The sequence below is a fragment of the Hippopotamus amphibius genome, chromosome X, assembly GCF_030028045.1.
Source record: "Hippopotamus amphibius kiboko isolate mHipAmp2 chromosome X, mHipAmp2.hap2, whole genome shotgun sequence".
Taxonomy (NCBI): Eukaryota; Metazoa; Chordata; class Mammalia; order Artiodactyla; family Hippopotamidae; genus Hippopotamus; species Hippopotamus amphibius.
In genome coordinates this window covers 122,414,307-122,435,180 of record NC_080203.1, presented here as the reverse complement: position 1 = coordinate 122,435,180, position 20,874 = coordinate 122,414,307, and the positions used below count along the sequence as shown (strand labels likewise).

Here is a 20,874-nt window from a genome sequence, read left to right as displayed (position 1 = left end):
CAGATTTTCTATCCCTTATTTTTGAAACATTTTATTGAATGATACTGAAATTTACTTTGCTCAGCCTAAATCTTTTGTAGCGGTTGCTTATGGGATTCCTCAGGTGCTCCCCATGTTCCCACACTTCTTAATGATTAAAGTGATGGCAGTCACCTGATTTCTTCACTGGGAGACACTTCTACATGAAAGGCAAAAATGTTCTGTGTTACAGGATGAGAATAGTAAAGAGATACTGGATCATTGAAAGAAAGGTGACTCTAGGATATAGGAGGAGGGTGCCTGGGATAGAGATTGAAGCATGGTTATGGGACAAAGATGTTGATTCAGTAAATATCATGACTGATTGGGGTGCCACCGTAAGGCCTTTCAGAATCCATACTTAGAGGCGGTGGGGAACCTAAGAACTGTAGGCTGGTACACATTAGGATTCTAACATCCATGTGGTTAGACACGTTGCTTAGATGAAAGCAAATGAGCAGATTTTATTTGTGGGGTCAATGTTGCTTTTCCACCCCAGCTGTGAGCATTTCATTAAAGGCTTATGGTGTCCAGAACTTTCCAGGTGGTAGCTAGGGCCCACACCGATTTGGTAGACATGGTGCCTCTGGACTAGCCTCTTGGATGTAGCTGAAAACACCCGATTGAACTCCTGGTGTCAGATAGTACTTTGTACAGCTGGAAAGGACCCTTTGGTCTCAGTGTATAGTGTGGTATGAACAGGAAAGGCTCTCTTACAGCAGCACCATTTCACCCCTGAGCGCATCAGTATCACCCGATCTCAGGGGAGCAGGTGGTGTTATGCACCTGATCACTTGTCCCAACAAGATGCACTACCAACCGAGTGCTTCTCTGGGCCCCACGCTGTGCCGGCCTCTTCACTAGTCTGTGCCCTTTCGTCCTCCCAGCAGTCTTGCTTGCAGGGTAGACTGCCCACAAGATTGCCTCATTGACTCATCCATTGGGAAATACTAAGTGGCCTCTACAAGTCAGCTGCCGTTGCCAGCGTGCCCTGAGGATGACAAACATGGTCCCTGCTGGGGGGGGGGTGGCGGAGATGGATGGGAATCAGGTGATCCCACCTCTGCCTGTGTAATGGAAAACTGACAATTGCCCTAAAGGCAAGAGAGCAGTTGGATAGCATATAACAGAGAAATCGGCCCTGGTGCTGGAAAGCCAGGGGAGGCTTCCCTGAAGAAGTGATGCTGGACTGAGCTGTGAAGGAGGACTCGCAGTTCACCAGGCATGGAGGGATGGTGCTGGGAGGTGAGGAGAGGGGTGTCTCACTCCCCGGGAAAAGTCTGGACAAAGGGCATGCTTCACATGCTTCACAAAGAGTTGACAGCAGGATCTACTCTGACTAGCTTAAGCAAATAAGAATTTACACTAAGGGGATGTGGAGAGCCTACCAACTCTTTGGAAGAACTGAAAATTCAGACTCTGTTCTGAGATTGCAAGGACAATCCCCAAACCCCACAGCAGGACTGGTGACTAAGGGAGCCTTGCCTCTGCTGCAAGCAGAGCTGCAGAACTGGGCGACTACTGCCCTAGCTTTCAGCCCTGGTGCCCACCTGCATGACCAAGGCGGGCAGAGTGAATGCCTTGTTCCCTGCCTCTTTCACCATGGGACTCGGTTTTTCATCCGTCTTCTGTGGGTGTGTTTAGTGGAACCTGAGTCCAACGTGACATTCTAGCAGCAGAGGTGTTCAAACGGTGTAGTTTTTACCTAGCCGTAGTCTGCTAAGAGGGGTTGGAGCCAGTGTCGAGTGAGCCCATGTGGCGTGTGTAGCATGGAGAACTGGAAGAGGGCTGGTGTGGCTGGAGCCCGAGGCAGGGGAGGGGTGGGGGGTGGTGGAGATGAGGCCAGAGAGGTGGCTGGGGAACTTTTGGCTCAGAAGTGAGGTAAGTGACCCAAATCTCACGGTGAGTAAGTGACCATCCCAGATTTGAACCCAAAACTGTCTGCCTCCAGAATCTGCACTCTTGTTGCACCTGCAGTCTGTAGCCCCACTCTCAAAAGCACTCCGTGGAGTCAGCCCGAGTTCTTGGTGCATCTGTTTCCCATCTGACCTCAGGCTGCCTTGAGTGTTAAGGGGAGCGCAGTGGGGAAGAGACAGGCAGCCTTGACCTCATCAGCAAGGATGCGGCTGGCACATTAGTGTAGTGGTACTGGAAGCCAGCAGCCTCATCCAAGTCTCCTCTTACTGCTGATTTCTTGCTTTCTCCTGCTCTTCCCCTCTAAGCAGAGAGCAAAATCGTGGCTATCGTAAAGGAAAAATGCCCTTCCAAGCAGGAATTCTTGGCTCCTGATGGAAGAATTGGAGACAGTGATTACTCATAAGCATTTCTTTTGTTAATCAAAATAGTGTTAGTGCCACATGCTAAAATAACAGCGCAGTTACTGGATATCTGTATTGTATGGCTCTCTACAGGATTCTTTCCTGATGTGAAAACATGCCAGATGCTTATAAACAAAAGTTATGTGAGAAATGAGATGGTGCTTTGTCTGTATAATTTAATAGTTTACTGGCCAAAATCTACAACTAAACTAGATAATGGAGAGGGAAGTGGAAGTATAGCATATTCATATCCTCAACTCACATCCTCAGTCTGCAGAAATGCGGCAATATTTTAGGCATTGCAGTGAGGTTAGTTCTTAAAAGGAAATGGTACATGGTTAGAGGATGGATGGATGGTTAAAAGCGGGGAACCACAGGGCTTGCTGAGTGAGAGTGCACGCTCTGGACTCCGTTCATGTTCTGGCTCTGCCATTTACTAGGTGTGTGGTCTTGGTAAGTCACTTCCCTTCCCTAATCCCCAGTTTCCTGTTCTGCAAAATGGGACTAACGGGACCTAGTTTACAGGGTTGTTGTGAAGATGAAAATAGATCCTGTGTATTAGATGCTTACAGTGTCTGGCAAGTAATGAATATGTGTTCTCTCTCATTCTCCAATGTCTGTGGTGATCATTTAAAAAACTTAGTTTATCTTAATAAGCAGCAACTGTGTGTTGCTCATTAGACTCAGAGATTCCTATAGTTTGGCCTTCAGCCTTCTAAGCTATTGAGATTAGATCCCTAAGTAAGTTTGGCAGTATGTGATTAAAGGCATCTTTGTAGATTTATTTCCATGAAGAAAGTGATAAAGTTAAATTGCTCTGTTAGGATTTAATTGTAACCAATTTTGCTACAGGCAAAAATGAAAGTTATTTATTGCAACTTCTAGTGAATCTATAATATTTCAAAATAAAAAGTAAAAAAAAGTTTTTTCCCTTTCTGATTTCATATGGTAAGGGAGAGGGCCCAGCCTTTACACTGTTGGGTGATGGTTGTTTGGTAAGTGCATCTAAAATTCAGCTCCAGTCATTATAGGAGAGCTCAGGTTAACCCTTCTGTCTATGAGTCAGAATTGACAGTTTGTCCAATCATTTGTTTATTTGTTCACTCATTCGCCAAACATCTTTTGAGTGTTTCCCATGTGTTGGCACTTTCCTAGGATCTGGGGATATAGCTGTTAACAGAATAGACAAAATTTCCTGTCCTCGTGGGCCTATGTTAGAATGAGAGCAAGGTGGGAAACAATATAAATGAGGTTACAGAGTATGATACGGAACAGTCAGATGTGAAAAACAAAATCATTGAGCTCCGCCTCCTTCTCTAGTTCCTTTCTTCATTCCTCATTTAACAGTTCTTCCGAGTTTTACTATAGCTCTCTTTTCTCTTTACTGTGTACTTCCTCCCTGAGAATCTCCCTCAAACTCATGAAAGATAAACTCATATTAACCAAGCATAGAAAGACGGCTGTAAAGATGCATCCACATGCTGTCCCTGAGCACAGTCTGTGTGAGCAATCAAATTATAAAGCTGTCTGGGCTCAGAATGGTCTCAGGTCATTAAGTGGTCAAATTACAAAAGGAAGATGGCTTCATACTTTGTCTTCAGTGCAGGAGTGGCTGTGCCATTGGCACTAGGCAGGTCTGCCTTTCCTTTGGGCCTTGCTTGAAGGGTAGGTTGGTTAGAGTAACAGCCACTGTAACAAATACACCCCGCATTTTAATGACACAGTAGGTCTGTTTCTCACTCAGCTCACAGGTTGGCAGGCAGCTTTCCTCCACATGGCAATTCAAGTGCCAGGGCTGCTTCTGTCCTGTGGCTGTGCCTTCCCCTTCTCAGTGGGCTGATGGAGACAAGCATAGAGGAGGACCATGGGGTGCTAGCCCTGCCTGGCAGTGGTGCAGGTCACGTGCGCTGCCACTGCATTGGCTAGAACTCTGTTTCATGGCTGCAGCTAACTGCAGGAGGGGCTGGGAAACGTCATTCCTGGCTGGACAGCCACTCAGTGACACTGGTACACCAGGCATGTAGGACGTGAATGATGGGAGGACAGCCGCCACCATAACCCCTCATAGAAGCACGGTGATCATTTGCTTCTCTGACTCTTCTTTGTCCTCTGCCCCATGACAGATCAATCCCCGTGATCTTTCTTTAGGCAGCTTAATTGCCACATGGGCTATGGTCTAGTCTTAACAGCCTGTGAGCCAGTCTTCCCCTTTAGGGTGGTTGAGTCTTCTCATATCTTTGCTCGTGAGATCATGCTTTGATCAGTGGTTGCACTATGGTGTTCTTATTTCCAAAAGGTTGTTGACAGGGAGGGTGTCCTCACATAGTCACTGTGGGCTTGCCATGAGTTTTGCTCCCCTAGATGCTTTGTTTGCTAAGACACCAAAAGGACATTGTTCTAACTAAGATTGTCACACCCTCAGGTGAAATGGCTGGACTCTAAGGCAGCATTTACCGGAGGCCTCCAGGGCGGGATAATATTCTAAACAGAAATGTTCTGTGGTTGAAACAATTTACACCCCCTTCTTAAATTCTCCCTGACAAAGCCTCCTTGCAATTTATATTTTTCAGCTATGTTTGATTTTAAGATACTTCAGGGGTAAATGTCACCTTTTGGGATTTTATTAATAGTATTACTTTTTAATGAGTCTTTTGAAGTCGCTTTAATTATAAACAGCCTGTTTTCCCCAGAGATAACAACTTGCAGTGCCAGATATTTGCATTTCACTTGAAACAAAACCAAGGGTTTGAATGTTTTAAATATAAGCAAATCTAATTCTCCTGTGTCTAGAGAAACTGTATAATGAACCATATGTATGCGGCTTAAGCACACAGATGTAGAAGATTCTCTCTCTCTCTCTCCCCCTCCCTTCCTCTCTCCCTCCCTCTCTCTCTACCTCCGTTTATATTTTCTTAAAAATGCTGGCAGAGCTCAAAATTGGCACCAAGTAGCAAAAATCTCCGCCCAGCCAACCAAACCACTAGAGCTGGAGTGGAACTGGGGGCGCCTCTTGGGTGCACATGGAGGCGGGGCTCCTCCTGGTTCTGGCTTCTACTCGGAGGCCTAAGGCTCCACTGCTCCCCCACACCCACTTCTCAGTGCCTCCAGCTTTCGCAATTAGACATTCTGTCTTAGGTGACTGACTTTTCAGGGCCTTGATTGTTATGGCTGCCTTTTGGATTCATTTGGAGGAGATGGTTCCCTGCACCTGGGGCCTGTGGTGAGATGGCCTCCTAGCTGCTGACAGAGACGTCCTGAGCCGCTGTCCCACTGCTGGAATGGTCCTTTGTCTGGTGGGGGCCCTATGGCTTTTTTCTCTCTTACTCCCCTCATAGCCCTCCCTACCTCTGGGCCACCTTGACCTCTGGCCAGGGTTGCCGATATGACCTTAACTGGTCTTCCGACCTTTAGTCTTTCCGTTCCATTCTCCTCACTGAAGTGATCCTTCTGCAACTCAAATCTGATTATTTCATTGGCCTCTGTCATACTTATCTGTGGCTCCCTATTGTCTTCTAGATACAGTTTGAACACCTTAACCTGGTGCACCTGGACCTTCATGGTCTGACCCAACTTGAGGCAACTCCACTCACATCTACTCTGCACTGGCAGCCCAGTCTATCTGTATGTAGCTCAACTGAGCTGCTTTCAGGAGATGGCTATTTTCTGGCATTTTAAGGTGTCTTTGCAAATGCTGTTCCTTTTGCTTGCCTTGCCTTACATGTTTTGTAGCATCGCTTCTCAGACTTGAGTGTGCTTTTGCATCATCTAGCGGGCTTGTTAAATCGCACATGCGTGGGCCTTGCTCCTGGACTTGATGATTCTGTAGGTGTGGGGTATGGCTTGGGCTTCTGTATTTCTGACGAGTCCCCGGGTGACGCAAATTCGGGCGGTTGGTGGACCTACTCCTGGCCGCAGCGCTCCAGAGTTCCCTATCTCACCATGGTGCACACCTCACTGTTTTGCGATTGCCTGTGTTTCTCCCTCACTGGACTCTTGACTTCCTGGGAAAAAGAATGTGTTTGACTATCAGTCACCCTAGTGACTAGTGTCTGGGATGTTGGTGGTGTTGAATAAGTGTCTGTGAATGAATGAATGAACAGGTCAGTGTTTCTGCAGCAAAGTTCACATCGTTTTGCTTCTTGTAGTATGGATCAGCTTTCTTTTGGAATATTTTGGCTTCAGGGTATGTGGAATGTGATCTGCCCCTTCCACGTGCCCTTACCTGTTTCTGAAATCACTCACTTAATGGATGAGGAACTTGAGACCTCTCCATAGAGATTAGACCATGGGACTGACAGGGACATCTGTTGATAGATCTCAAACTTTAAAATATGCAATGGATTCACAGGCTTTCTTTCATTAAGCGCAACATAGAGTAGTGTTTCTGCATCTCTTTCAACATAACACATACCCCTGGAGTTATTAGAGCCTGTCAATAAGTGGCCCTCACGTGACTTTCGTGGTGTCTGTGCTGAGCTTGCTAGGGGCTGTGTGCAGAATAAAGGCTTAGGTGATGTGGCTCTCGCCCTCCAGGTCAAAACCTGAGTGAAGATATTTAACAGCACTTTAAATGCTCAAACTGTGTGATACTTACCATACTTACAATAAGGATACAAATTTTCTAAGGTGCTCAATCACTTGGTGTATCAAATCAATTCAAAACATGCAGTGAGAAGCAAGGGGAAAGAGATGGGGGTAGGTTAACATGTTTTGTGCAAGCCCGTAGAAGTGTCACACCATGTACAGGTTGCCTGGTGTTCACATGCCCTCTCTCATTGTTGGAAGGCACTTTTGGTTTTAAGGCACAGGAACTCTCCTTGTCAGCTTAAGTTTTCTTGAGAAGGAGGGAGGGGTTGGGGTTCTCATGGGAATCCAAGAAATGAGAGACAAGGAGTGGCCCAGTGGTCCCCGGGAATGGGAGTTCTTGGTTATTCATGTTTGTTCTGTTTCCCTTGTGACTTGACGTCCCAGTTCACTTTTACTTGACACCACGGCCCGGCTGTGCATCTGCTCAGGGTCTGCTTTCTCTGTTTGCTGGTCTTTCCACTTTTTATCCACATCCTCAAGAATGAGCTTCTGGCCCAGCTTGTTCTTGCTAGGGAAGAGCTTTCCATGCCAGAACATCCCAGAGGCCAGCAACTGTGAGTCCACCCACCTTTACTTGGACTCAGTCGGGGGAGACCAGGCATGAGGTGGGCCATGTGGTGCACACGTGGTACCAGACCCATCTTCATAGCAGAGCTGGGGGTTGGGGGCAGGTAGCGCCTCTGCAGTGGCTGTGGGCCTGGCAGGTACATCAGAGAGCCCTTTGGGGCTGTAGAACTTGAGGATGGGTAGCATTTGAGCAGTCTGGGATCAGAGGAAGGGTGTTCTGGGGAGAAGACACAAATCTGACTCATGAGGAGAGAACATATGGGCTGTCAGAAGCCTGCTGTGAGTGCAAGGAGGAGACTGGGTTATTATAAGGACCCTAAAAGCCAGGTGGAGAAGGTGGATTTGTTTTATTGGGCAACAGGTCATCCTGTAAGTTTTTAAGCAGAGAAATCAGTCGCTTTCTCCTATCCATTCCTGATTCCTGCTGTCAGATTAGACTTGAGACCTGCTGAGAGACCACTGACACCACTCAGGAGTCAAGTAATGTGGGAGAGGAAATGGAATGAGCAGATGGTTATGGGATTGGAGGAAGAACAAGCATGGGCTGACACTAACAACAACCACTGGGTATGGCAGTTTCGGTTCCAGGTGGGAAGGGGAGTGTATTTTAGGGGAGTAGAAGTTTCCATGTCAGCACCAGGGAATGCAGCAGCCAACAACCAGCATGGAAATTTTGGCAACAGATTAAAAAAAGTGGGCACTTATTTGCTGACTGCAGGGGTTCAGCAAAGGATATGGGCACATTCCTTAAGCTCTCTGAGCCTCGGTTTCCTCATCTGGGAAAAGGATACTAATATCTGCTATGTCTACCTCGCAAATGTTTGAGGTGCTCAGGTGAGATAGGGGTGTGTGAAATGCTTTGTAAATTTCAAAACTATGAATTTAAGGCATTAACTAATGGATAGTGACTTTCAGGGCGTTTAAAAATGATTTGGTTTAGATTTGGTGGGAACATCTACTATGAAAACTTCAAAGATGGCATCTCAAGGTCATATCACAGCTCAAACTTTTATAGACTTGTTTCTTCTCTGAATGGCATCAGAGGAGAGCCAAATGTTCCTGGGAAGAACTACTTCCAGAATGTGATGTGTGTGTTGGGGAGGTTGGGGCAGGGGGTGGAGATGGTCTGCTGTCTTCTCTGGGGATGGTGACTAGATTACCCTTGTAATGATTAATTCCTTGGTAGTGTGTTCATTCAGAAGCAGGCAACTTGACGCGTTATTGGTAGTAATACCTCTCCCCTTCTTTCCTAGTCTCCTTTTGTCTTAAAGGCACACCCTCCTTGGGTTCACCTTTTAGTTCCATGAAGGTGGCCCTTGGCATATAGCACCTTAGTCTTAGGGTAGATGGGAGGGATGGAACAAAGCCCTGTGCTGCTCCTTCCAGAATCACCATTTTTGCTTCTTTCCCCATTGCCTAGCAGAGCTGTTTTCTCCCACAATACTATTCCGGTTCTCTGTATCCTGAAATTCTCAAATTTGGCTTGCATGCCCCCTAGTGGCAGGTCAGATGCACACCCCCCCCCCTTGTTACCCTCATTGTTGCGGTACTGTGACAGCCCGTCTCTGTGCTCAGCTCTATTACTAAGTAGAACTCGCAGTTCACAAATGTGGAATGAGAGGTTCCGTGATCCTGACTTGGCACTCAAGTAGGACCTGGGGACGTGGGACTTGATTCGGAGCTTTTGATTCCTAGATTTATACAGAAAAAAAGATGATGTGGTTATAGCTGTTCTAGATGAAAAAAAATGGTTTAAAAAGGATCTAGGTTATTTTACTATCTACTCAACTAATTTGAAAGGATCAAAATGTGAATATTTGAAGAAAAGAACGATTGTATTTATTTCCTCTTCATCACATCGGAAAATCTTTTGTCACTCACCCAAGTGTTCAATATTTCATGCTCAGTCCTGTTAACTACTTTGGGAAATACCAAAAAAAAAGTATAAAGCATGATATCTGCCCCTCAGAAGTTTACATCCCCATTAAATTCTAGTCATGAGGTGTTTAAATTCATTCCCTTTAGAAAAAAATAAGTATAATGCTTGGTAACATTCATAAGGGTTTAATATTTCTACTTCGTTTCACAAAACACAGATTCTGCGAGCATTTGCTAATTGATTTCTTTTTAAAGTCCTTTTCAGTGGAGAGAGAACTGCAGGATAACAACAGTAGTTACCCAGATGAACCCTGGAGGATAACAGAAGAGCAGCGCGAGTACTATGTCAACCAGTTCCGGTCCCTTCAGCCTGACCCAAGTTCCTTCATTTCAGGTAACGAAGTCTGGCGGATGAGAACATGGGTTCTAGCTCGCTGTCTCACATAAATAACAGCGCCTATCTTGAGAAATAGTCTACACAAAATGAGGACGACAACCTTCTGTGATTTCAATTTGTTTTTCTCTGAGGTTGAATTTCTTATCAACTGTAAACCATGCAGAAAAACGCTTGGCAATGATATTTGGAAGGTTATGTTTCCATTTCAAAGGGGTTAAACGGGGATTTGGAGCATCCTGGTCCAGATCCTGTGCCTTATTAGCTGGAGCAGTTCCTGAAATGAGTGTCGCACCTTTAATTGCTTACTCATTATGTTGGTGTTAGAGGAAGGACATAGTGTAGCTTCCCAAAGAGTTGCTGTCACAGGTCTCCTTACGTTATATATACCTTAAAGTTCAAGTTCATGTTTGTTTCCTTTGGCTCCAGTGTTTCTCTTCTGGTTTTTCTGAGAGAAAATATGGGAGGAAAATTGGCCAGCATTTTCTGTCCACATGTTAGTTCTTCTGGATTATCTTTAGAAATACATATTCCTGTTGAGTTCTCATGCAAAATTCAAGCTGAGAGGAATTGATTTAATTCCCACATGCCTACATTTCACCCGGCTGAAGACTAAACAAACAGTGAAATAGTAGAATCTGGAAGAAAAATTCATAAAACTTTCTTTTTATACTTCAGTTGTGAAGAATAACATTATGTCCTGGAGAATTGTAACCTGACATATCTCAGTATGGACTAAGATTAATTTTCTCTTGTGAAATAAGGTGTGTAGTTGAAATATACCTGTATGAACGCAGATATTTCCTGATTGGTGGTAATGCCTTAACTTGAAGGCAGAATGTTGTAGGCACAACAAATTAATGTTGACAATGTGATTTAAAAAAAAAAAGCAGAAACCCAAATTGCATGTATTGACCATTTGCTAACTTTACCCACTGCTTAAGTGAGTTTCTTCAAAATGTATGCAGATATTTAGCCAAATACAAATAGGTAGTTGTTAGGAATGTTTTTATTTTCTTTTTTTAAAATATTTTTTAAAATTTATTTTAGCTGCACTGGGTCCTAGCTGTGGCACGCAGAATCTTCACTGAGGCATTTGAGATCTTTTTTTTTTTTTTCTTAAGTTGTGGCATGCAGGCTAATCTTAGTTGCGGCATACAGACTCTTGGTTGCAGCATGCATGCAGGATCTAGTTCCCTGACCAGGGATTGAACCCAGGCACCCTGCGTTGGGAGTGCAGAGTCTTACCCACTGGACCACCAGGGAAGTCCCTAGTTTCTTTTAACCTTTTTTATTTTGCAGAATTTCAAATGCAGATGCAACTCAAGTGGCTAGTATAACAAACCCCTATTTACCTATCACTTAGCTCTCACAATTTGGTTTTACCTATAGCCTCTCTGAGCCCAGATGGTTTTGAAGCAACTACCAGACCATTTCATTTGAAAATACTTCAGGTTGTATCTGTAAAGATAAGGCCTCTTTTAAAAACATAACCACAATTCATTGGCACATTAAAAAAAACACACAAACCCCCCCCCCCCCCACATTACTTAATATCAAGTCTTCTTCAGATTTCCCTGATTGTCTCACAAATGCCTTTTTAAAAAGTTTAGTTTGATCAAGGTCAGGAGAGGTTCATATATTGCAATTAGTTGATGTCCCTTTTTAAAAAACAACTTTAGATATAATTTATGTACTATAAATTCACCCATTTAAAGTATACAATTCAATGTTTTTAGTATAGTCACAATCTAGATTTAGAGCACCCCCCAATAAACCACCTACTTATTAGCATTTATCCCCCACTCCTGCTCTTCCCACTCCCCAGCCCTAGGTTACCATTGAACGACTTTCTCTCTCTATAGAGTTGCCTATTTGGGGCTGTTCATGTAAGTGAAATTGTATAATATGTGTTTTTTGGTGTCTGACCTCTTTCACTTAGCATCATGTTTCTAAGGTTCATCCATGTTGTGGTATATTCCAGAACTTCATTCCTTTTTAAGGCTGCATATCATTCCATTGTATGGATAGATCACATTCTATTTATCTGTTCATCAGTTGATTGACTTTTGGGTTGTTTTCACTTTTTGGCTGTTAAGAATAATGCTGCTATGAACATTTGTATACCAGTTTTTGTGTCGATGTATGTTTCTTTTCTCTTGGATATATACCTAGGAGTGGAATTGCTGGATCATATGATAACTCTATATTTAACCATTTGAGGACTAGTCAGACTGCTTTCCAAAGTGGCTTACATTGCCACCAGCAGTGCCTGAGGGTCCTAATTACTCCACATCCTTGCCAACACTTGCTGTTATCTCTTGATTGTAGCCATCCTAGTGAATGTGAAGTGGTATCTCTTTGTGGATGAAGAATGACACTGAGCATCTTTTCATGCTCTTATTGGCCATTTGTATATCTTCTCTGGAGAAATGCCTATTCAAATCCTTTGCCATTTAAAAAAAATTGTTGTTGAGTGGTAAGAGTTCTCTGTGTATTCTAGATACACGTTCCTTATCAGACATACGATTTGCAAATATTTTTTTCCCAGTCTGTGGTTTGTCCTTTTATTTTCCTAATGGTATATTGTGAAGCAAAAAATTTAATTTTGATGTCCAGTTTATTTTTTCTTTTGTTGCTTGTGCTTTTGGTGTCATATCTAAGCAATCATTGCTTAATCCAAGGTCATGAAAATTTATGTCTTTATTTTCCTCTAAGAAGGATTATATATTACAATTTTATTATATTATTATTATTGGCCATGCTGCGCAGCTTGTGGGATCTTAGTTCCCAGATCAGGGATTGAACCCGGGCCCTGGCAGTGAACGCACAGAGTCCTAACCACTGGACCACCAGGGAATTCCCTATATTACAGTTTTATTCCTTACATTTAGGTCTTTGGTCCAATTTGAGTTAATTTTTTGCATATGATAAGGATAGGGGTTCAAATTTATTCTTTTGCATGTGAATATCTAGTTGTCCCAGCACCATTTGTTGAAAAAACTATTCTTCCCCCCATTTAATTGTTTTAAGATCCCTGTCAAAATTCAACTGACTGCAAATGTGGGGGTTTATTTCTTTATTAATTCTGTCTCACTGATTTGTATGTCTAGCCTAATGCCAATACTACACTGTCTTGATTATTATAGTAAGTTTTTGAAATTGGTTAGTGAGAGTTGTCCAACTTTGTGCTTTTCAGTTGTATTTGTTTTGATTTCAATTTTTAGGGATTGTGGTCTTAAAATTTTCATTTTTTTACTTATATAAAATATTACTGTAGTTCTAAAGTTGAGTCTACTTCTTCTGCAAAGAAGTCTAGTTTCTATCCCTATCTCCTCTACCCTGTTCCTTCCTTGTTCCTATAGGAAACCATCTTGTTTAATGGTTTGTCTGTTATTAAAAATAGAAACAAATACATGTATGCACATCTCTATACATGTGTATGTGCATTCCTATCTCCATATTTTCTTAGATAAGTGGTAGCATACTACTTATACTTTCTCCCACCTTGCATTTTTCACTTAATATATTCTGGTGATTATTCCATAGTCATATGTAGAGATACTTCTCGTTTCCTTTTATAGATTGCGTGGATGTGCGTTCATTTATTCAGCCAGTTCTTTATTGGGATTACTTCTAGTCTTTCGCTATTACAGATATTTCTCTTGTAAATAGCCTTCTGCATATGACTTTTTATATTTCTGTTAGTGTATCTTTGGATAATTTGGAAGTGAGATTACAGAGTCAAATGTGATTTTGCAAAACACCCCTTCTTTGGGGTTGTGCCATTTTGTCACCACACCAGCATTGTATGAGGTGCCTATTTTACCATAGTCTTGTTGTCAGAACATGTTACTGAACTTTTGTATTTTTTCGCATCCGATAGGCAAGAAATCATGTCTTTGTGTGGTTTTAACTTATAGATGTCTCATGAACAAGGTTGAACATTTTTTTCCCAATATTATTAAGAGCCAGGTGCATCTATTTCTTTGAACTCTCATAGCTCTACCCATTTTTTTATTATTATTTATTTTATTGGCTGTGTTGGGTCTTTTTTGCTGGGTGCGGGCTTTCTTTTTAGTTGCAGTGAGTGGGGGCTACTCTTCATTGTGGTGCACGGGCTCCTCATTGCCGCGGCTTCTCTTGTTGCGGAGCACGGGCTCTAGGCGGGTGGGCTTCAGTAGTTGCAGCACACGGGCTCAATAGTTGTGGTGCGTGGGCTTGGTTGCTCCGCGGCATGTGGGATCTTCCTGGAGCAGGGATTGAACCCGTGTCCCCTGCATTGGCAGGTGGATTCTCAACCACTGTGCCACCTAGGAAGCCCTACCCATTTTTATAATGGGTTACTGGTCTTTATTTTTCTTTTAAAGATCTATATATATCGGATGTGTTAACATTTGGTCACTGATGGATCAATGCTGTGTATAGCTGTAGTTTACTGAGCTGAGAGACCCCTTGTAAGAAAAAGTCTGGATTCATGGTTTTGATCTTTGCTGACAGCTTTTAAGTCTCCCTTCTACCTCTTCTGCCCCACACGTGGCTCTCAAGTGGATCCAAAAATGGTTGGAGAGAACAAGGAAAGGTAGCTGGTTTGGGGTTTCTCTGTTGCTTGGGGGTGGGGCTGGGGTGAGGGTTCCAGCTCCCAGTTTGAACTTCTGTCAACACCGAAGGAGGGAGCACTCAGGCTTCCTCAAGTGCTCCTTCTCTGAACTTGTTAGCCGTCAGCTTCCCTGTGGGCGCCACTGAAGTGCTCTGGGACACCACGGGACGACAGTCTCTCTCTACTGTGTGAAGACCAGGTCAGGTCTTTAGCTGTGGGTTTGAGCCTATTATACTTTGAAGAAAGGAGATCAGGGAGGGAAAAGAAGAATGAAACGAGGGGAGAATGCCTTTCTGTCTATAAAATAGCTGGCAAATAAGCTTTCAAGACATTTCTGACAAATGTTTGACAAGACGAGGAGGCTGCGTGGATGGCCAGCAGTCCTGTGTCAGCATTGTTTCCAGGATGCTCTTGGGGTGAAGGCTCATTCATTTATAGGGTACTTTGTTTTTGATCTTTCATCTGTGAAAGGAAAATAAGTCTGCTTTAAGGTCCATTATAATCCTTTGTTTTAAGGCCAGTTAGAAGACTCATGATCGCTAAGGAAAGACTTGACTTTATCAGTTTAGAATAGAATTTAGGGCTTTGATTTGACTGGTCTTTGTGTTAGAATTGAGGCTTTGAATTGTGAAAGTGCTTTGAGAGCGGAAAGCATAAAAATTTCAGTCTCAGCAAGGATTGGGTCTAAACATTTTAAATGCATTTGGGACTTGAAGCTATGTAACATGTAAAATGGAATGATTATCTGATTTCTATTGATATTGGTAAATTGCAGTGAATAAACAAAATAGCAAGAGGTTCCTGGATACGATTCTTTTTTTTTTTTTTAAGATTTATTATATTATTTATTTATTTTATTTTTGGCTGTGTTGAGTCTTCGTTGCTGTGCACGGGCTTTCTCTAGTTGTGGAGAGTGGGGGCCACTCTTTGTTGAGGTGTGTGGGCTTCTCATTGCGGTGGCTTCTCTTGTTGTGGCTCACGGGCTCTAGAGCACAGGCTCAGTAGTTGCGGCACATGGACTCAATAGTTGTGGCTCGCGGCCTCTAGAGCACAGGCTCAGTAGTTGTGGCACACGGGGTTAGTTGCTCCGTGGCATGTGGGATCTTCCCGGCTCAGGGATTGAACCTGTGTCTCCTGCATTGGCAGGCGGATTCTTAACCACTGCGCCACCAGGGAAGCCCTGGATATGATTCTTGAAGAGCCACCAAGAGATCTTAAATCTCACTGAAACGCTTTCCCAAGATGTCTATCGTATCTCTAGTATGATGAGATTAATGGTGTTAGTTTTCTTCTTTTTGCTGTTTCCTACCATGATTGTGTATTACTTTCACAGCCTTTCATTAAAAGTGCTTGACAGATTTTTACTGTAATAATTTTGATACTTATCTTTTGAATTTTTTAGTAAATTTTGCAGATTTCAGGAAAAACGAAGAAGGAATTTATATAATTTTCATATCATAATAAGTATGTCATTACTTCTTTTGCCCTATTCTAATTTACATATTCTTTTAAAAGCTGTTTGTATGTTGCTTTTAGCCACACAATTCGTAGTTGCTTTGATGAATAATTGTCATATTTGTTGTTATATGGTAGGGATTGCTGAATGAAAAAAATTTACATGTAAATATAAAAGCTGCTCTAGGTAAGTAATTAATGATGTTTAAACTTTGGCTCTTGACAGGTTCTGTGGCCAAGAACTTCTTCACGAAATCAAAGCTTTCCATTCCAGAGCTCTCCTACATATGGTAAGTACAGTTAATGCCTCATAGTGTAATGCTGTTATCCATAGCCATCCCTTCGCTCCTACTTTTGCATTTTAAAAATCTTATCTTCTGAAATTTTTAAAAAACAGACTAAGAGAATGATTGGAACTTAGATTACGGTTGTTGTGAAGATTAAATAAGTGATATGAAAAGCACAATGAACCCAGAGAAAACCATAATCCAAAAAGAAACATGTACCACAGTGTTCATTGCAGCACTATTTACAATAGCCAGGACATGGAAGCAACCTAAATGCCCATCAACAGATGAATGGATAAAGAAGATGTGGCACGTATATACAATTCCCTAAAAAGGAATGAAATTGGGACATTTGTAGAGACATGGATGGATCTAGAGACTGTCATACAGAGTGAAGTAAGCCAGAAAGAGAAAAACAAATACTGTATGCTAGCTCATATATACGGAATCTAAAAAAAAAAAAGGTACTGATGAACCCAATAACAAGGCAAGAATAAGGATGCAGGTGCAGAGAATGGACTGGAGGACACGGGGTTGAGGGGCAGGGGGTGAAGGGGAAGCTGTATAACAAAGGGAGCTCAACTCGATGATGGGTGATGCCTTAGAGGGCCAGGACAGGGAGGGTGAGAGGGAGTCGCGGGAGGGAGGGGATATGGGGATATATGTATAAATACAGCTGAGTCACTCTGGTGTACCTCAAAAGCTGGTACAAGAGTGTAAAGCAATTATATTCCAGTAAAGAGCTCACAAAAGAAAAAAAAAGCGCAATGAATAGTGTCTGACACATACTATACACTATTTTAGCTCTTATTTAAAAAGTAATTTGCTAATTGTTATCCTCACCCAGATGCCTTTTCAGTCTAAGCAGTTGTGTGAGCGTATGAGAATTTCCCTCTTATGTGCTTTATTTTCAGATTTTTCTACTTGATGTAGTATAAGTAACCAGAGAACCTTGAAAAGCTATTCTTTATAATATTTTATGAGGCCAGGTGAACAGAAGTTCCACAGATATTTTGGAATTAAGTTAAATTTGACTCTTTTCACTGCCTCTGAGCTTCGTAAATTTGGCTGGTGTTTATCAGCTGGGCCTTGGTTCAGGCTTGCAGCTGTGGCGTGCACTGCGCTTTGCTGCCGTGCGGGCTCCATCCCCGGCTCCAGAAGGGCTGTGCTGGCTGGTCCAGATGGCTCTGTTTGCGTTTATGAAAACACTTGGTGCCTCTATAAACTCCCAGCTGCGTGTAGGCTATTCTTCCTCAAGACTAGGTGGGAGACCACGCTGCTATAAATATAAAATTAAAATATTGGAATATTTATGTAAAACTTTTTTCATGGGAATTTACAAAAAATTATAATAGGATTTAAAATTGCTTGTCATGTTTTGTGCATCATATTGGAAAACTGTTGCATTGACCCTTGTGAATGCCACTGTATCTGGGATCCTGAGCTGAATTTCGGTTCTTCAGCAATATATTCAAGCATTAAAAATAAAAAAAGGCAAGCCTTATTAGGCTTTAAAGCTAGGAAAAAAGAGAAACTATCATTTTGTAAAGAATATAGTGTGTTTTGGCAGAATTCCTAGTTTTGACATTATTGGCATGAGGGTTCCTATCTTTTTGTCGAGACATATCCACGTAAGCTTTGTGGGATTCTCTCCACCCAGCGTTTGAAACAGTTCCCTGGCTCCTCACCCTGGAGAGCTGGTTCTTTCTGAATATTCAAGGGGGAGGAGGATGTGAAGGGTCCAAAGGAAAGTTCCGGAGCTTACCTTCATGGTTTTTCTTTCAAATAGTAACCCCTTTCTACTGTGATTGTATGTGCCTTCTCTCTCTGCTTGTCCTAACACAAGCGTACTTGTCTCTGTACACCTAAGAGACTGGTTGAGCTTATGGGGTCTTAGTTACTTTGGCAAGTAGGTCTCTGCTTTTCAGTGGAAACAATGGCTGAAGCTAAGATAAGCCTTTTCAAGCCTCTTCCTTTCTTCCTTTCCATCTCATCTGGTTCCAGCCTTCCCTAGTTGCTAGTTTTATCTGAAAATGTAATTCAGCCAGCATTTACTGAGCTTACTTGTGTTTTCCCAGGAGGGAATTCTCAAGCAAATTCTTGATACAACATTTACGTGACTTGAAAAGTTCAAAGTTTTTCCTTAAAGCTGAAAAATGAAGTGCTTATATTTGAGCCCCAGTAACTGAATAGTGGTCAGGACACCAGTGAAAGGGCAGGACCAGCCCTTCCTCTGACTGCTTTGAGCACCAAGCGTGGGGCTCTTCACAGCGCACAGTTACTGAGTGAGTGTCAGCTCACTGTGGAATTGTGGGCATTGTTCTCCTTTTCGTCCCATAGTGTTTTGCTTGTGTACTCTGTTATAAAACAGATATACTGGAGAACCTGAGGAATTTAAATTTTTATTTATAAAGTGCTACTCATGCTAGTGGTGTCAACTTTTCTTCCTCCATGTGGCCCCCTGAGATTTTATATGGCTTTGGGGACCCTGCAGGGCCACCACCAGAGGGCCTGGGACTTGTGTTTGCATGTTTGAGGTGGAGTAATTTTCCCTTTGAGCCCTGTGTTAGGCACTCATGACATCTGCTATCTTTAGGGAACTAAGTGATGCCGACTGCGATGGAGCCCTGACCCTGCCGGAGTTCTGTGCTGCATTTCATCTCATTGTGGCCCGGAAGAACGGCTACCCACTGCCCGAGGGCCTGCCTCCAACTCTGCAGCCAGAGTACCTGCAAGCAGGTAAGGCCTCATCATAAATCCCAAACCTTAGGCATTTCCTATCCAGACCTTGTAAGAAACTTTTGTTTTCTTAAGATGGTGTCCAGACACTTTGAGGAGTCCTTTGTATCTATAGTTTCTGTCCTTTAACTGATATTAGACTTTCACAGCTTATAGTGTGAGTCATAGGGATGATCTGGGTAAGTGTGAGTCATCTTTTATTTCCATTCTAGTACTGTCTAGATGGATTTGAGCCAAGGTCACTTACCCTTCCATGAAAATTGTGGACCAGGCTGAACACCCAGCTGATAAAAAAAAATGAAGAGGAATATCTTCCTGTAGAGTGAATGCTGACTTGGCATCTTTAGGCCCATCCCAGTGTCCCCGAATGGCCTTGGGCAATGGAATGGACTAGGACTCCTGTACCTGATGAAAAAGTTTAAAAATTACATGCAGTGAAGTGTATGAAAGGCTGTAATCTTTAATGTACACTCGATTTTTTTCATATGTATCCACCCATGTAACTGCAGTCAGATAAAGATATAGAACATTCTAGCATGCCAGAAAGTTGGAATAGAACTCTCTTTGTCTTTCTCATTAATAAAAGTTACCCCTGAATTGTTTGGATGGGAAAGAGTCATGGTGAGTCCAACCTTTGGACTCACACAAAGTATTAATTTCTTTGGAAGACTGAAAAAATTAATAGTGTCTCTTGCCCTTTCAGGGGCAGTGGGCTGATTTCCGAGGTGAATTCTTTTACTCACAGAAGTATAGCTTCTATCGAAAGGGTCCAGAAACACCTAGTGCTTTCAACAGCCTTTCTCACTTTTTAGGGAGTGCTTCTAAAACAGGAGCGCTTAGTCGTTGGTGATTATTGGCAAGAGGGAACCAGTGTCTAAAGAAAATGTGATTAGTCATGAATAGGGCACAAATTTTGTGGTTAGATCTGGAAAGGCCTTAGTTTATCTTGTCCTGTCCCCTCCTCATAAGGGCACTAGATTCAAAGTGGCCAGTGACTTATCTAAGTCTTGGGTTCTCTGACTCTTCAATAAAAAGTCTGTCATTCTGTGTTAGATAGTGAAGGGGTGGAGGCTCATCACTAAAGGGAGGAGACTTAAGTATGTGGCTGGTGCCAGGGACAGGTAAACATGTTGGGGGAAGCGTGACCCATTCTTGGATCCTGCCCAGAGGCCCTCAGAAAATGTATGAGGGGAGCGTTCGGAGAGCAAAAGCTCTTTCAGAGCTTGGGCTTCGCTGATAGCAGTTGCTTTCTGACTCCAGTGGGCTGTAACTCCAGCCTGCTCCCTTTCCTTACAGGCTGGGGGAGACCCTCAGGGGTCCCCAGGAACTAGTTTGCAGTTGGGCAGCATGACACACTGCTCTGTTTCCTCTTTAGTGTCTCTCTCTGTGTCCCTGTCTCTGTCTCGCTCTCCCTGTTCTCTTTCCAGTTTTGGGTCTTGAGGAGTGCTGTTTCTTGTTCTTACGTGGTGTGGCCATGGAACCTAGGCCGGGTGTCATGATTGTTTGAGTCACTTTGTAGGTGTTCAGGTGTTTCATGGATTGTTTTCAAAAGTCACTGATGAAATTTTTAAAAGTCTGAAAGCCCTGAGCAAAAAGTGTATTAACAAAAGAGAGATAGCCTCTTGATTCCTTTATTGCTGCAAATGGCTGCTTTCGCCCCACGTACACAGTAGAGGAGAGTCTACCAAATAGAGCCTCAGTCAGGAGCATCTCCCTTCATTTTGAATGAAGTCCCCTCCCCCCATTTCTTCGTGGCCTTTTATGGAGCATGCATTTGTATAGAAACAGCTGAAGAAGAGCCCACCACATACCCTCCAATTATACAAAAATTGCACATCATTTCTAGAGTTTGTGGGATTAATCTTAAATAATTACTGTATAGTTCTAACAAAAATCATGAGAGACCTCATAAAACCCCATCAAACTTAGTGATAGTATATTTTAGGCAAACCCTAAGGCTTTAGTAGGGAACTTTTAAATGCTTTATCACCCTTGTTTGTTTTTGTATTTGGTTCAAGAAAATGGCCAGAA

At 42.9% G+C, this 20,874-nt stretch overlaps 1 protein-coding gene across 3 annotated transcripts in view; it reads left to right on the top strand.

Annotated features, from left to right (window-relative positions):
• Nucleotides 1–20,874, top strand: part of REPS2 (RALBP1 associated Eps domain containing 2) — a 202,110-nt gene that overhangs the window by 87,558 nt on the left and 93,678 nt on the right. For all 3 annotated transcript variants that reach the window (XM_057719142.1, XM_057719141.1, XM_057719140.1), the window contains exons 6-8: nucleotides 9,624–9,762; nucleotides 16,044–16,107; nucleotides 18,701–18,843. In XM_057719142.1, the coding sequence (XP_057575125.1) occupies nucleotides 9,624–9,762; nucleotides 16,044–16,107; nucleotides 18,701–18,843 (346 nt within the window). The remainder of the gene's footprint in view (nucleotides 1–9,623; nucleotides 9,763–16,043; nucleotides 16,108–18,700; nucleotides 18,844–20,874) is intronic.